General features: G+C 41.2%; 1 protein-coding gene across 1 annotated transcript in view; it reads right to left on the bottom strand.

Annotated features, from left to right (window-relative positions):
- The window catches only part of dnah9 (dynein, axonemal, heavy chain 9), a 166605-nt gene that overhangs the window by 34213 nt on the left and 115781 nt on the right, over positions 1-16611 (bottom strand). The window contains exons 61-68 of the mRNA XM_088000949.1: positions 15758-15993; positions 15541-15663; positions 14970-15174; positions 9802-9966; positions 6005-6145; positions 3815-3985; positions 3522-3644; positions 569-762 (exon numbers count right to left, since the gene is read on the bottom strand). Coding sequence (XP_087857075.1) covers positions 569-762; positions 3522-3644; positions 3815-3985; positions 6005-6145; positions 9802-9966; positions 14970-15174; positions 15541-15663; positions 15758-15993 — 1358 coding nt within the window. The remainder of the gene's footprint in view (positions 1-568; positions 763-3521; positions 3645-3814; positions 3986-6004; positions 6146-9801; positions 9967-14969; positions 15175-15540; positions 15664-15757; positions 15994-16611) is intronic.

The raw sequence follows: 16611 nt of genomic DNA, 5'->3' as shown, positions 1-16611 counted from the left end.
TATTTTCTCTACTTCTAAAAATTACATTTTTTTAATTCATCTGAGATCTTCATTGAGTTATTTGGATTTTTACATTGTTCTAAGTATATATGCTTTCAAAAACATCAAAAATACATTAATCACCCTGTTTAGTAAAGACCATGTCAAATTAAAGATTCAAGAACTTTTCTTCTCTACCTTTTCGTATAAATATAAGTTCATGTTCTGTGATGATGTAACTCTGTGTAGGGTACAAATGATTTATTAAAAGTCCTCAAATAAGACTTTTACTTTGATGAGATGATGACTGACTGAGCCTTTTAATTGCATAAATAATGATGAATTATAATTTTAAGAAAAGGGTTTCTTGTTCAAGAAAATTGTATGAATGTGGGAAATAAAACAGTTTAGGGTACCAAGTAGCTTGAAGCTGCAATTACTACGAACTAGAAGAAATGAAAACATGCACCCTGATAGCTCGTCACAAAAGCCAAATGTTTAATCTTTAACCTTTTCCCTTTCAACAACAGGTCAGAGAGATCCTTCACAGACCAGAGAACAAAGGTCAAGCAATGATCCCACTGCTCACCTGACGGCGTATGTCATGCGGTCGGGCCTCAGGGTCCTCATCATGCAAAGCCTCTGGAGAGAGGTTTTGCTCTTCCAGTCCTGTGGGAATTTCTCTTTCTCCGGACACTCGGACTCGACAAACTTCTTCCAGCGTTTGGGTGAACCCTGGATGTCTCTGTCCAGGTGCTTGAACTCATCCATGGAGCACAGGGACTGTCGTATTTGAGAGAGAGAAAAGAAAACATGATTTAAATCGCAAAAGTTCTGCTCATCAACATGAAAGTTTTTGACCACTTCGAAAAGATTTCTCAGCAAAAGCACTAACTTTGTTTGCAAAAATTGAAAGAGAGGGGGAGGAAAAAACCCCCCGATTGCTTATCTTTCTCTCGTGCTTATTTAAATAACATTTATTCAAAAGAAAATGCTGAGTAAACACAGTCGCTTTTGTAACAGCATGGGGGTAAAGGAAGTCTAAATATGCATCCACAGCACAAACAGTGGGGTTCCATTGTGAGCCCCTAGCTGACAGACATCTTATCTCATCTGTGGGAAACAGCAGTGTCACAGTGCTGCCTTGAGCAGGTAGTCACTTTATGACAAGCACACACACACACTGCAAGAGTGTATGCCATGTTTCACACTGCATAAACTACCAGGAGGCTACTGAAATCATCCCCACACACCCCCAATGTGCAAAGAAGACAAGGTGTCAAGAAATAAAAGAACTCCACACCGTCAGAGTTGGTGAGGTGAAGGGAGATGAGACAAGGTGGCTCTCAGCAAACAGTTCTTCACTCTGACTTCACTTGTTTAATTATCCCAGGTGGGTGGCAACCTCTTAGTCCTGCTCAGAAGAACGCACTCAGTCCCGAGGGATTCCTCCTCTGGTAATACCGTCAAGAGAGCCGAGCAATCAGAGGATCTTATCGTCCTTTAAAGCTTTCCGACTGATTATGTTTCCCGCTGCGATAAGAAAATCAAGTGACAGAATTTGATTAGCCGGGACCTTAAACATCTGCAGTGCGCCGAGTGCAGCGAGGATGGGCTCTCTCAGAACCCGCGGAGGGGTTTAGGTTAAGTTAATATTGTAGGCGGAACGGGCTGAAACATTTATGAACAGAAGAAGCGAACAGACAGACTTACTGCTGTTAGGCTTCGGTTTGCTGCTAAACTGATTTGACAAGAGAAGGAAACGGTGGGTAGGAAGACGGATGTTTCTTCAGGAGAAGCCGTAACTGCTTTGTTCGCCGTTATGATGCTTCGGCGTCACATGTAGAGCAGCTCTATGCGGCATCACATGCTATCAGGAGAGAGATCCAGGTGAAACTGGGGTATATGTTATAAATCTGCAGGCGTCTTTAAGAGCTGTCTGTTCTCAGAGAGTTGTTGCTGGAAGAGCATACAGATTGCATCACATGAAGCAATTCCACAAACTGTAAGTCAAAAGATGTTGAGGGTAATTTCAGATACTGTGCAGGGAAAGTGTTTGGATTTATACAGTATTCTATATTTTAGTTCTCAAGTAACGCAAGAAAAAAAAGCCATCTAAATCAAACGATTTGGAAAAATGAAATTCCTTTCTTTGCAAAATCAAAAATTCCTTCCAGTCGTTCACAATCTTTCAATTAGTCTGAGGTCGGGTTTCAGGGTAAAGAAGCCCAGACTTCCCTCTCCCTAGCCACTTGGTCCAGCTCCTTTAGGAGAATCCCAAGGCCTTCCTAGAACCTCCACTGAACCTTGGGTCTTCCTCTGGGTCGCCTCCCAGAGGGACATGTTCGGAACGTGAGGTATCCCGGAGGCACCGGAACACCTCACTGGTGCCTAAGTCCATGCATCCAGATGCCTGAGCCACCTCGACTGGCTCCTCCCAACGTGGAGAAGTAGCAGCTTAACTCTGAACTGGATGACCAAACTTTTCACCCCATCGCCAAGGGAGGACGAACCCAGACACCCTGAAGAGGAAACTCATTGTGGCTGCTTGCATCCACAATCCCTTTCTTTTGACCACTACCCACAGCTCGTGACCACAGATGAGGATAGAAACGCAGAACAATCGGTCAGCTCTTTCTTCACCATGATGGATTGGTAAAGCATTCACATGAGAAGCAGCACCAGTCCACACTTCTCCCACCCCGTTTTTCCTTCATTTGTGAACAAGACCTTGAGGTGATATTTAACATCGTCAGAGCCAGTTCCTGTGGCCAAGGTCCATTCCTCTGACCACCGCCCATTCTACATAGCACCCAACCCCGTTGCCACCTCCCATAACTGATGAGTGCATAGGAAGAGAGGACAGTTTCCATTTCTGTTCTTTATCAGGAGAAGTCTTTAGACTGCAGTCTGTCTGCTCTCTCACTAAGGGCCTGTGTGTCTTATGTATGAAACTACCATGGGCATAAGGCCCCCGACAACCTAGTTCCTAGGATCATTGGGACTCTCAACTACACCACGATGAGGTGGCAGCCCATGGAGAGGAAAATTAACGGTGATTAATCCTAAAAGCTGAGTTCAATTTCACTTGTCACATCCTGACCTGATTACTGCCAGACCATTAGAATCAGCACTTTGGGACTTCAGTGAACCACAGTTGGAGTCATTATCCGCAAATGGAAGAAAACATAGATCAGGAGAGAAGTTTCCAAGGACTGCCTGGCCTACTAAAAACTACACAAGACAACTCATGCAGGAGGTCACAAGCAAACTCAAAGACGGTTCTTTAAGTAGTGACTCATTTCGGGAGAGCAATCCATGAGTTACACATGGAGCTTTTTTTCCTAGTTTCTCGTTTTAACAAAATGCATCATATGCATCCACCCACAAACTCATTTAAGTTGTGGTATTTCCTTTTATCCTTTGCTCATGAACTGACAAAACAAAATATTTGATGGTGCCACTTTGCATTTCAAAACATAACTTTGACTCTGTTGTGAAAAAGTTTTAATGGGGTAGCTTTTTCATCCCTTTTTCCGTACCTTGATCCCTCCCCAGGAGTGGCTCGATAGGAAATCCACTGGTGAAGTTACACCTGGTTGGACAGGATATCTCAGCAGGAAGTCCAGCTCTGTGGGGCTTATTTCATTATTCATCAGGAGTATCTGGGGACACAACAAACAGGAGGCCAATGTTGGATTTCCCACACAAACCGCAACTTCTTTCTGCTTGATTAGATTCAGACAGGGCTCACAGTCTCGAGAGCCGCTGATTGTACAGCACGCGTGGTTTTGAAACAAACCGTGCAGAAGATGAAAGCAGCTCCCCTTCCTACCTGGAAGACGAGCTGAGCTGTGTACGTGAGCTTGTCACACTCAAACAGGCCTCTAGTGGTGTACTGGAACGCTGAGAAGGTGATGCTGTCAATTAGATTGGACACCCGATGCCTGAGAGTCTCATCCGGGTCGGCCTTCAGAACCGCTTTCTGGAAGACCACACCGAATGCCTGGAGACGCACAGGAGCAGGGAGAACACAGTCGGTTTTACATCAGAAAGACGCTGAAACAGTTTCAGAGTTGGCTTACATCTTGTTTAAAGGGGAGAAATTAAAATGTTTGTATGCACTTTAATGGGTGTGGAAGGATTCGTTTTATGGTGGTAATTTTGTCCTCAAGAGGGCTACAAATCGGCATCGGTGTTCTTGTAAAATCACTAAAGAGACACAACAAAAAGAGACATCTCTGTAAGAGGACTTCCAGCACAAAACGGGCCTTCAGAAGGGTTTCATTAAATTTTTCATGAACTTTGTTGAATGAGTCGCTGTGTAGAAAAAATAAACAATGCAGCTGACAATTCTATAAATACAAATGAAACATATGACCTTCACTTTTGAAGGATCCTCAGTCAAGTCATAAATCAAAGTATTTTATTTAGGGTTAGTAAGAAATACCTTAAAACTTTACCCCCTTAGGGATGTCCAGCACTTTGTGGAACTCAATTTTAGGTGTAATCCTAATCTGACTTGCTTAACATGCAATGGGACAGAACAGATGCATTCCACTGCTTTTCAATGGCTGCATATTTCAGCTTAAAGATTCATTGAATAGCCTGCACCCATGCCTCTCGTCATCTCCACCATCCTCAGGCGTAGCAGCAGGTGAAAGTCAACAGCCGAGAGCCACAAGAAGTACATGATGGAAGACGAGTTCAGAGTCGCTGCTGTTCAAGGGGATTTTGCCCAAATGGAGGAACTAAAAACGGGCAGGGTGAAGCAAACTAGGATTTCCTGGATGTTACTTCGTTACTTGTTTTTAATGTAATGCACGAAGCACAGTAAGAAAAAAGAGGGCTAAACTTGAACACGAAATTCAGATGATTAGGTTTTTATGAACCATCACAGGAAGGTACCTGAATATAAACAATGAAAAGCTAAACTAAAACCATCATCACATCTGTCACAGAAGGTTTACAGTGCACAGCTATCAGGACTATACACTGATAGCTCCTCCATCAGTGCATAGAGAAGGAGCTATGCACTGATTGAATGATGTATCCAGAATATGAACTGAACTATGTGTGTTTCTGACAACTATGTTACCTTGTATTTTGAAAATGTATATATCAAACATGACTTCAAAGAGATTTCATTTTTGCATCAGAGCTGAATCTGTCTCTTTAAGAAGCTCCTACCTTTTACAACATTCCCTCTTTAGCATGTGGGTGCAGATGGTATGTTGGGGACTGAAGCTCCAAGACAGAGCTTTACGGAAATGGGCGAAGCTTTGCATAAACAGGTGTTAAAGCAAATCCAAATGGCTGCCAAGGATTCCTCAAACGTGCATGAGTGAGTGAAAGCAACACTCCAGGTATGTTTTTGATGATGGAATGACATAATAAAATGATATAAAGCTAAAAAAAAGTACATTTTTAATAGTACGTATTAAGAAGCAAAACTTTTTAACTAGTAGTTATAGTTGTTTCCAAGAGCAGTAATTCCTTATTTCTGCCAAGAATTGCACTATTTACTCACTCGTCAAAGAAAAAAAACAAACATGCTGATGTACTGTGAAATGATTGGCCTTATTCTGAACTCCCTGAAACGTGGTACAATTTCAGTTCATCATATTCCTACTTTTCTTTAAACCCGTGTACATAAAAAAAAAAAATCTTATAACGTGCATTATTTCATGTAAGGTCAAAGGTATAAAAACTGAATGTGTTTTCATTTGATTACGCTGGGAAATAAGTTGTGCGGAGGCAGCTACCTGAAGAGTCGGGAGTGATTGCAAACCATATCTCAGGCTGCCTTCTCTCAGGCTCGCTGGCTGACAATATGAGAGACATTACGCTCTACATAACCACATTAGGGAGCCACAAACACAATAAAAGCAGGCCAAAGAGCATAAAACATGATGAGCAAATGGAAGCAGGAGGAAGAGAGAAGAGAAGCGGGGAGTGTAAAGACGGGCCTCTCTGGGAGCCCTTGAGGTGGGTAGGAAACATAGTGGGTCAATAGAGAGGCTACCTTGAGTGAGAACTGGTACATGGGGTGGATTTTATTGAGATCGTTCATTATGAAGTACAATAAGGAAGCCCGCGCCGCTGCTGGCCGGTAGTGCTCCCGAGCCTCATTGATTTTGGCCTCTGTCACCTTGGCTTCCTTCACCTGCAGTAAAGATATCACAGCTTAAACACAAAGAGACAGTCTACAGAAAAATGAAGAAGTGCACCCACTGACTTGTGCAGAGGGACAAAAATTCAACCTCGGGTGAAGAGCAGATTTGTACGGACCGGCTCACATCGCATGGAATACGTGCATTATGTCGAGATTTTTCTCAGCCACTGAATGTGCAATTACGCCTAGAAGTGAACATCTGCATAAGCAGTGATCATTCTCTCACAGGCACACTGAGAGCATCACAAGTAGATTTTTTTTCTTCTTCCAAGCGTGCTCTAAGAAAATGTCGGCGACATCAGTAAACATCTAGCAGAGGCGAGAAACAAAGCTGACGTGATCGGATCTTCTGACAACGAAAAGAGAAACTTGGGGGCAGTAAGTCAAAGAGAGCAAACCCAGAGGGAATGGCTCTGCATGCAGATGATTCAGCATTTACTCTGAGGTACAACCTCTGGGAAAAAAAGAATTTCTGGAATGAAACTTTTGTTTAGGTGGGACCAAGTAATAAACTTTAACTACCTAATACTTATTTAAATTATTACAAGACGAAGACGGGGGGAGCACAGGCTATTAGCCCTATACTGGGACAAACTTTCTGCAGTATAAATATTTCAGACACTAGATGACAAAGTGAGCTATTGACCTAGGAGTGGGAGGTTTTTACATTGTGTGTTATGTAGAGTAAGTCCACACTAGAAATTTTCAAGCTTGCAGTTCTGATAAGTTGTTTGTGCCGACACTAGCCCCAAGTTACTGTTGGCCAATTAGGAGGGAAAAGAGAGAAGAATCTTCCAATGAAATGTGAGTCTGTTAACTTTTACTGTGAGCCTTTAATCTCTTACTAAGAGGTAATGATAAAAAGTCGCTCTTAAACGACTACAAACCCTTTCTTTCGAATGCCAGGCTTTTGTAATGTAAAAATAAAAGAGACCAAGATGAATCATTTAATAATTTCTCCATGTGTAATCTTAGATTTGCCCTGCACAATTCAAGTGCAAAACAAACGTTTATTGGTGGAAAATCTTCAAGAAGAAAAATAATAAACTGCAGTAACCTTGACGCATAAACAGACCATCAAAGGGTTTGTTTGCATTTCTTGAGGTGAAGTTCTGGAAAGTTATTTTTATAAATAGTTTTCAGTAGGAAGAAGACATATCCCTGTGAGCCTGATGGAAAACAAAGAAATGTGTCGGAAGTTAAACTAGCTTGACCTATGTCTATCATAGCCAGCTTTAGAGATTTAAAACAACTCAAACTAAAAATGCTCTCATCAGTGGGATAGAATGCTAAGTAAGCAGATTGAAAAGTCCAAAATGTCTAAAGAAACTGTAGTTTGGTGCTCTTTCCCCCTTTTTTTTTCCAAGTTCCCATGTGAGTTTTACATTATCTCAGCCTGTGGGTTGATTAAAACCACCTGCTCAGCTGTGACTCATCAGTTTCTCTAGCTCTGGCAGAAGCGGAGTAAACTTTTGTATTTCAGTGATGCAACATTTGTTCCTGTCAGTGTTTCATTTTTTTTTTCATTATACTGGGAGGAAACAACAACTGTCTTGTAGTTTCGAGCTAATTTAATTTTCTATGTAGTCCCAGATCACAACAACAACAAAAAATCTCCTAGCTTACCTTTCCTTAAGACCAAGTCAAAGTCTTGTCATTTCACTAAACTAAATTACCCTGATCTCATTATTTTATTTGCACCTTTAATAAGATATCAGAGAAAGTTCTGGAAGGAGAAGTGTTTTCTCCCTACTACCTTCATTGCAAGAAGAAAGAAATTGGTTCCTTCTCCTAAGGATGCAACAATACAGCGACATCATTCTGCTCTGGAAGCTCCTGTAGGAATCCTTGCTGCTTGTTCTTGACATATTCTGAGCAGAACATTCTTCACGTGTGGCGTCCTAAAGCTTTTGTGTGATTGGTTAAAATTTTGAAGTGGTACGATGATTTTTTTTTTTTAATATAGCACTGGGTAGACTAGACAGAAAGAACTGTGTTTTTTGTTTGTTTTTTTGGGGAGTATGGACAAGAATTTAGATCCTTTACATTAATTCGCCTGTTTAGAAAGTCATAGTGTGGAAACTGAAGGGATGTATTGTTATTATTTTTAAAGTACTACTTAGGCTACGAGGCTAGAGTACCACAGATGGTGCGAAATGCAATCTTGCTGTTAGCGCCTGGTTCAGAGATGAGGAGAAGGATGGACAACAAAATCTCAGCAGTACGATGGGCTCTTCTGTCTTGCAAAGCATACACCATAATGGGTTTGGAAACGGCGGAAAGCAGTCGCCGCTTCCTTTTATTAGCTTGTTAGAGTCACAGTGTTACTTTGTAGGAGCAAAACAGCAAGAAGCAATATTTTTTCCCCCCAATTATGCTCGAAGACATTAGGGAAAACAGCTCTGGATAAAAGAGCGGCGATAATGAAGAGATGTAAAACAAACGGGACTGGTTTAGTGTGAAGACAGTGTGGAAAAGATATTTTAGATCATCCCCATCAAAACTGATCATGTTCATGATATCATTTGGCAGCTAATTTGACTGAGGGATTATGAACTTTATGACTGCTGTCTTCTTCAAAGGCAGCGTAATTTGGCTGTAAAGGTCAGCTCTTCCAGCTGCTGGTCCCTGAACACTGGTCTGATTATTTGATACCTGGCTGCTGTGTGTGCTTTCATACTGTTTCCACAGGTTCTTCTTTAGTTATTTGTGGGTTTTGAAGATCGTTTTATGATGTGGTCATTGTTTAGCGACCAATTTGATTATCGGTTGGGGAGATTTTTATTAGTTTCTCATCATGGTTATTCCTTTTTTTCTTCAGATATGTTCACCTAGTGTACTTTTTGAAAACGTGCAGCCAAACTACTGCATTATTTTGGAACTGAACTTGGTAAAAAAATTACTATTACTGCTGCATTATGGTGGAAAAGTAGCTACAAAATCTATTGCTTGCCAAGAAAGCTCCTAAGAGGCCGATAGCAATATTGAAAGAGCTGCGGCAATTTCCAACAAGTGCTGGTTGCCTTGCCCATGTTGTACAATTTTCTGTATTCTCCATAATGGGATTTCAAGACAGAATTGCTTTGTTCCAAAGAAAAACAATGGTCTGATGAAAACAAACATGCATTTTTGCCCTACAGTTTTCAAATGTCTTGCATATTCCACAAATTCCTAAAACAAAAAAACCACAACATCCATAAGCGAACATGGTGGTGGCAGGACAAGGCCTTGGATTGCTTTTCTTTAGATCAAATTGAAGTTTTTGTCAAGGCAGATAAACTTATGAATACTTCCAGAAAATGTTAGTTTTGTCCATTTGTCAGCTGGAGAGCTAAGAATGAAAAGGGAGTTGATTTGTTGACATTACAGTGAGTGCAGTGATCCAAATAAACAAAATAAATAATTTATGTGACCAAAGTTAAAGTGTAATTGCTAGCCAGAAAAGCACAAGTTCATCTAAGAGAGCTGTGGACAAGAAATGTCCCCCTAATCTGATGGACTTGTGGATGTTTTACTGGGTGGACTGGACATCTAACGTCAAGAAAAGAAATGTAAAGATTCCTAACAAAGAGGGCTCAATGGGACTAAACATCAGATTGTAAATCTATCAGCAACATATTTCATTAATATATACAGACATATCAAACCTTCTGTTCTATCTCGGCAGCGGTGCGTTTGGTTGTTTCCAAATTTTCCACGAGCTCCGTGTCTCCAAGGAAGTTTCCGGAAGCCGAGGACAAACGGGAGAGCAGGTTGTCCTCCAGCGTCTTCAGGGTGATCTTAAAACCATTCTGCTCCTTCGTCAAGTCGGACTAAGAAAGGAGGAAATACTTGGTGTAAAAAGCTTCGGCATGTTAGCAGGTTTCTCATTTGAATGTGAGGAATTGTACACATGCTAGGTCAATACCGAGACATTTATACTGAAGGGCGCCTCAAAGGCAGAAGCGGTCGATGCGCTCTGCATTGCCATAAGGACACATGAAGCAGAGCTCAGAGATGGATTAACTCGCTTTCGTATGGTTGCCCACCTCTAACTCCTGCCAGCCGACCTCAGCGTGGGGAAGCCATCGATTCAAACAGGAGGGAAGGGAGCTTTGATGGGGAACTACCCAAACAACCACACACCCACCCACGTCGATAATGACTAATCTCTTGCAAAACACAAGGTTTTTAATTATGGACCACTACAGGCGCGGGGCAGGAGGTGGACATAGAATTTCACATCATATGGATTAACATACCATGCCGTCTAAAAACAGCCTCGACTCCGAAAGTCTTTTCTCTTTGTTCTTGCTTAAAAACACAATAGTGTCAGGGGAGAAACTTAAACTTTTTCTCAAAGAATTGTGTTTGAGTGGCGTTGTGAGAACAAAGTCGACGGGGCAAAGTATTTCGTCGTTTCATCCTGCTTTGTCCTTCATTTCAGCATATAGACACTTCATGTTTCTGCTTTTAATAATGGCTTTGCTGACGTTTCCCTTAAAACCTTCTTCTGTAACCTTTGAATTACGGTTCTTTCATTATAAGGAGGGAGACAGTTTGGGGAGAGTTAGATTCTCATCAAATGGTTTGAATATTTCTACATATAACAGTGCAGTCAAATGTACTTCTGAATGTCCAAAATTACATAAAAAATAAAAAAATAATACATTACTAAAGATGTCTCACTCTGATTCAGGATATCAGGTCAGGTTTCCGATCGCAGCATTTTTAAGTGATTGTTACCGAAACTCGGCCCCCCAAGACCTTTTGTCGCTCTGCTGGTCACAATCAGAACTTAAGTCTTCTGAGCCGCCTCAAATGATATAGTGTTCCTTGCTAAGATTTTTTTGTCAGTGATGCCTGACCTGTACTACAGTGAGGGAAAGGATGACTGTTGCATTGTGGTGATTAGAGGGCGGGGCTAAGCCCTATAAAACCTTGAATGAGAAACATCTGCTTATTCTTCAAGAACACTGAAAGCTGGGATGGACTTGCACCCACTATTCATTTCTTTTCATTTTTTACATCATTCACATTTCTTGGTTTTTCATTAATACTGAACTATCATTACAAGCAAGACGTATCATTTCTTTTTAAATGAGCAAACTTTAGAAAAATCACTAGAGAATATTACATCGTTTTCCTCCCCTGCAATTATATCACGCAGAAGGAGGAGTTGAATTAAGAGATCCATCTTTGCAACAATATTTCATTTTACTTGCATGAAAGCAAATTCATTTCACTTTTTAAAAATTGATTGTGCCTCTGGGTTGTTAATATTACATGCTCTAAATCTGTTGTTAATAACCAGGTTGGAGTTGAAAGGTGCTGTAATAGCCTCGGGGTTTTGGTATTATTTTTGAATGCTAAGTATGTTTCTGCAGGAGTCAGAAATGATCACATTGGGCTTTTATTTATGTGGTGGACGGAGTCAACTGTGACCTTCTACATGCTTGCACTCACTGCTCTTGAGGGGGAAAAGCTTTCGGCACGAAAACATTCCCAACTGGATGCAGTAATGAGTCAGTTTTTAACGATTAGCTTTCCTCTGGCACATTGTACTTGTAATTACCCCAGCTTGGGGAAAAACAAACAATTAACCAGTCAGCAGAACACCCTAATTGGTATTAAAATGAGATATTACATCTATCATTTCTTTTGGCAAATGATTACTGGGTGCCACGATGCGGCCCTGTTAAGGTAATTTAGGAAGCGGAGCATTACACTTCTCTCATTAACGAAGGAGGTTTGTGGAAAAGCTAGTCTGGTGCAAACACCCGACACAGCATGCACAAGTTCACTGTGACAAAAAAAAGATGGGGGTAACTTTGGTGGAAAAAGGTTGTAGACTTAATCCTCCCTCCAAACACCGGCCTTGTGCAGATCCAAAGAAAAAAGGCATTTTGACATTTTAAGCCTGCCGTACATTATTTGGCTTGGTTAAAAAGTAGTTCCTTCGCCTAGCAATCATCTTATGCCTGAGCAGCAACGCTAACCTCATTAAAGGTAATATAGCACTGAGATATTGGAGGAATATAAACAGGTACAGGCAATTTGCCCTCCTCTATCATTGTGCTGATTGTTATCACTCTGGGTTGTTTACAGACAACAAAAAGCCATTCAGAGCTTCATTGTACGAGCCGTGTTCAGATATAAGGAGGCCTGGGAGTGCACAGACATCCCGACACCCCCTCAAAGTTTCAGCGTTAATTAAAATGATAAGCGAGTTCCAGATCTTTTTTTTTTTGTTTTTTTCTGTATCTGATCTGAGAGAAATGCTAATTAAACAAGCGTCATTAAATCACATTTCACTCCATTGGATATTTTGCTGAGAGGACACAAGGCTGAAAATATCTCTGGCATTCTGCCATTTCTCCCCACTAACTCTGTGTCTCTCCCCTTCATCAAGAATGAGGATTTGACCACGGACGGTGACCCAACAGCGACGGGTCTGGACGAAGAACTGCCCAGGAAGTCCAGATGAAAACGAGGGCGACTCAAGAAAATAAAAAATAAAAAAACATCAATATGCAAAAGAGGATTTTCTTCGAGTAAATCTGCCCGGCCCGCTAACAGGGTTCCTGTGATTTCTTCCACTCTAATCTCTACGCGACACCGCCGGCAGCCAGACGTGTTCCGAGTAAGGAGGGGATTTCTGACTTCCCATTCAACTAACAAGGGCCGCATTTCAGGGACATAGAAAGTGTGTCAATGTGTTGACTAATTGCTGTGATACAGTAGCGCCATTGGCCAATCCATTTTCAAACAATTCGCATGAAACGAGCAGATTGCGGATAAGAAGGCATGGAGGCATCGTTAGGCACTGGTGCTTTGATCAAGAGAGTTTTCCTTTAATTACCACCATTTACATTCACACAGTGGCACATACTGTGTATATCATAACTACGTGGTGCTCATTACTTTTTTTTTAAAAGTTGCCCAGAAATGTGGTCTATAGTACACAGTGTGCAGAGTTTGTCACACTCATTATCAGAGTTGAATAACATAATTACCCCCGTCATCGTCAGCAGTTCCTTTTAAAAGTCACAATGAATCAAAGCTTGAGATGCATTCTGGGACAGTTTTATAAAAAACCAGGGGATAAAAACCGACCCACCACAGCTACACCACCGACTCACTAAGTTAGGACGTCAGAGACTTGAAAAAGTTGTGAAGTGGGTTTGGATGCTGCTACGTATTAAAGCGCCTGTCCGACCCTGGCAAACTGAAACACGTGGTAATAAGAGAGATTTGTTCAAAAATCCAGCCCTGCGGCATGTTTAAAGTAAAGACATTGCTTTTAAATTTCTCCCATTCCAAAAATGTATACTGGGATCAATGGTGTGGAATTGAGCAACCTGCTGCATCAGGATATGAAATGTATTTGATGTGGAGTTACCTTTTTTTTCTCTCTCTCTCTTTGATCAGCTGACTCCGGTAAAGATATTTCATTGCCATGTGAGTGGCAAATTTTGAGTTGAATGAAGAAAACATTTTGGATTTGATCAGAAACACCCCCTTAAATACATATCCAGAAGATTTACAGATCATTTTACACTGACAGTTAAAATGATCGTCGTTTTCTTCTTCTTGACACTGACGAAGTGATTAAACTGCCTTTACTGTGTCAGTAAAAACACTAGCCACTGTTAGACATAGCTGTTTTTCCTTACAGTTCACATAGTTAAAACTATTTCAAGTGCTACAACACAAATATTTGTTGGAAAGTTTCACTTGAACCGCATGTTTTCTGTAGCTGTCAATAAGCTTATGCGATGATATATGAGCACTCTTCTTGGCTGAATTGTCATAGTTCGTTAGATTGGTTGGTTTCCAGGCACAGCTGAGACTTTAAGTGCAGACCACGTACTCCCGATAGAGTTGATGTAATTTATTTCAAAGGAACTTTCAATAATTATTCTATTTTGCTTTATTCATCCCAAAAATCAGTTTTACTTTCTGTTTTAAGCATCACTGTATTTTTGAAACACCCATTTGTGTTCTCCTGCCTGTTGATTTGACACGAACAATCAGGAAGTAGTTGCTATACATTATGTTGTAGGTACACGAGTAGAAGTAAAAAAGGAAGCATGTCTTGAGTGAATGTATTGTTGCAGCTCTAGTATTAAATCTGTTGCTGCTTTAGTTTTAATGCTTGCATGTATCACTAGCTAAAACTGTGAAACTCCTATAAAAGTGGATGCAATACATGAAAAATAATAATCATAATATGCTTCTAATATAGGAACGCTTTGCACATTTAAAGTGGATCTAATTTTTGGTTAACTCCATATTCATGTACAAGCCATGTTAGCACACACAACTTTTTATGCACACAATACAATGCATGCACTCCCACGCAAATACACACACACATATGCATCCGGCTGAGCAGTTTCCCTAAGTAGGCACCCTACAGTAAGCCTCATAATTATCAGACATCCACCAGGCGTTAATCAAAGGCGCTGGCTGATTGTCTTTGAATCAAAGAGCCCAGACTCAGCCTCCTGTGATGTTTCGAGACAGACGTTTTCTCGCTGACATGTTGTGTTAAAGATGGATAATGACAAGCGGGAGTGCTAAGCCCATTTTGTGGAGGCCTCGCACTTCTCTGTCTGTTTCTTTTAATTACACCTGCTCAGAGGAGATGTTAGGCGTAAAACTCAAGCAGTATAACGCGAATCGTTGTTTATCCTCTGATGAAAGCCGACTAGTGGGTCATGTTCTCCTTTCAGGTCTGCTCACGTTCACATTTACATCTTTTGACATTTATGGAAAAACATCCATGTTGCCCAACGGATTCAGATATTATTCCTCGTCTGCCTCTTCTTACCTTCAGCTGCTCCAGGTCAGGTCTCTCCATACTGACCACTGCCGCCAGCAGCTGGTCCTCCAGTCCGTCTCTGGTCACTGTAAAATTTATCAGGGTGCACTGCGCCTGCAGCTCCGGCTGGTAATGAGGGTTGGCCAGCTTGGTGTGCAGGATGAGACGGAAATTGGGGCTGTACTCGCACTCCTTGTCTCCAACCTTTATATACCTGAAATGTTTTTTTGTGGAGGATTTCAGGATATAGACAGCATCAAAAAGTTAAATTGAACTGAAAAGATTAATTCACTTTCTGCTTAGAAACCAAACTCTTGTGTACTTTATTAGACTCACACAGTTAAAGTGTTCAACAATTTAGATAAAAATTCATAGATATTGAAGACTGTATTTGTATGAAAGTAGAAGACATTTCTCACTCATCAGGTTAAAATAATCCGTTGAAAAGCTGAATTAGTTTCATTTTGAGAGATATCAAAGTAAACATCAACCTGGTTTTGAATCACAGTGAGCCGATCTCGCCAATCATTTCTATTTGGTGACATATCAGTGAAGTCGGATGCCTGTCTTTAAGTCTCACCTGCCCTTCTTGATGGTTTCTCTCCCCAGCAACGGCCCCAGAACAGGATCCAAAGTTTCTCCCAGATTTTCTATCACAACCACATCACCAGCTGCCAGCGCTCTCTCCACTGCATCCAGATACCTTTCAAGACAAAAAGGAGGGAATCTCTGAAAAAATTAATTGAGCCGCATCAACTGCAAAATCCCTGGCCAAGCTCCGTCCCCACACATCTTACCCTCGTTGTTCAAAGCGGATCACCCGCAGCTGATCACCGTATCTGTTTTTGATCCATTTGATGCCCTGTAGCTGGGGGTCCACCATGAGGGGCCAGCGCTGGCAGGAAGTTAAAATGGTAGCATTCTCCGTGGACATCCCGTCAGCCGGCAGGCCCTCGTTCTGCCATGCAGCGATGTCGGCGTCGTCAGTGAGCATGGTCAGAGGTACCAGGTCTGCAGTCACTGGGATGGGAACCTGATTCCATAGAAAGAAGCAGCAATTTATCCACAGGTTTCAGCAAGTCACCTTTTTTAAGAAAACCTTGAAAGCAATTTAAGACCAGAAGGACTCTAAATATAGGGGATGGTTCGGGAATCCTGTTTGTGCTTTCAGCTCTCAACAGCCTTAACCCTCAGAGTGCCGAGGTTTTTTTGTTTTTTTGGACGAAATGCACCTAGCATTGTATGAGTTGGCTACAGAAGTGAGCCAGCGATTAAAACAAATGTAATCCAGCCAACTGGCAATACATTTTTATGCAACACAAAGTTAGATAGCTAGCAAGCAAGGATTTATTAGCAACTAGTTAGCGGTAGCCTCAACTACCTCAAGTCACAGAATGCAAGGAAGATGTCTAGACTTGACTCAAGCTTCTGCCTGACAGGAAGTTGCATATGTGACATTAAATAGTCAAAATTTAAGTTGTGGGATTAACCTTTATAAGAAGAATTTAAGATATTTAAGACCTTAATTTTAGGTAGATGAATTTAAGATTTTTTCAGGATGCACAGATACTCTGTATCTGTCTTAACGTAAAACACTTGGTAGGTAAAATATTGTAAGCATTTATTGAACTTCTAGTCTACAGTAAACATT

The sequence above is a fragment of the Poecilia mexicana genome, unplaced genomic scaffold, assembly GCF_051168715.1.
Source record: "Poecilia mexicana isolate PSO_F unplaced genomic scaffold, ASM5116871v1 scaffold_19, whole genome shotgun sequence".
Lineage (NCBI taxonomy): Eukaryota > Metazoa > Chordata > Actinopteri > Cyprinodontiformes > Poeciliidae > Poecilia > Poecilia mexicana.
This window is presented reverse-complemented; position numbering and strand designations above follow the sequence as displayed.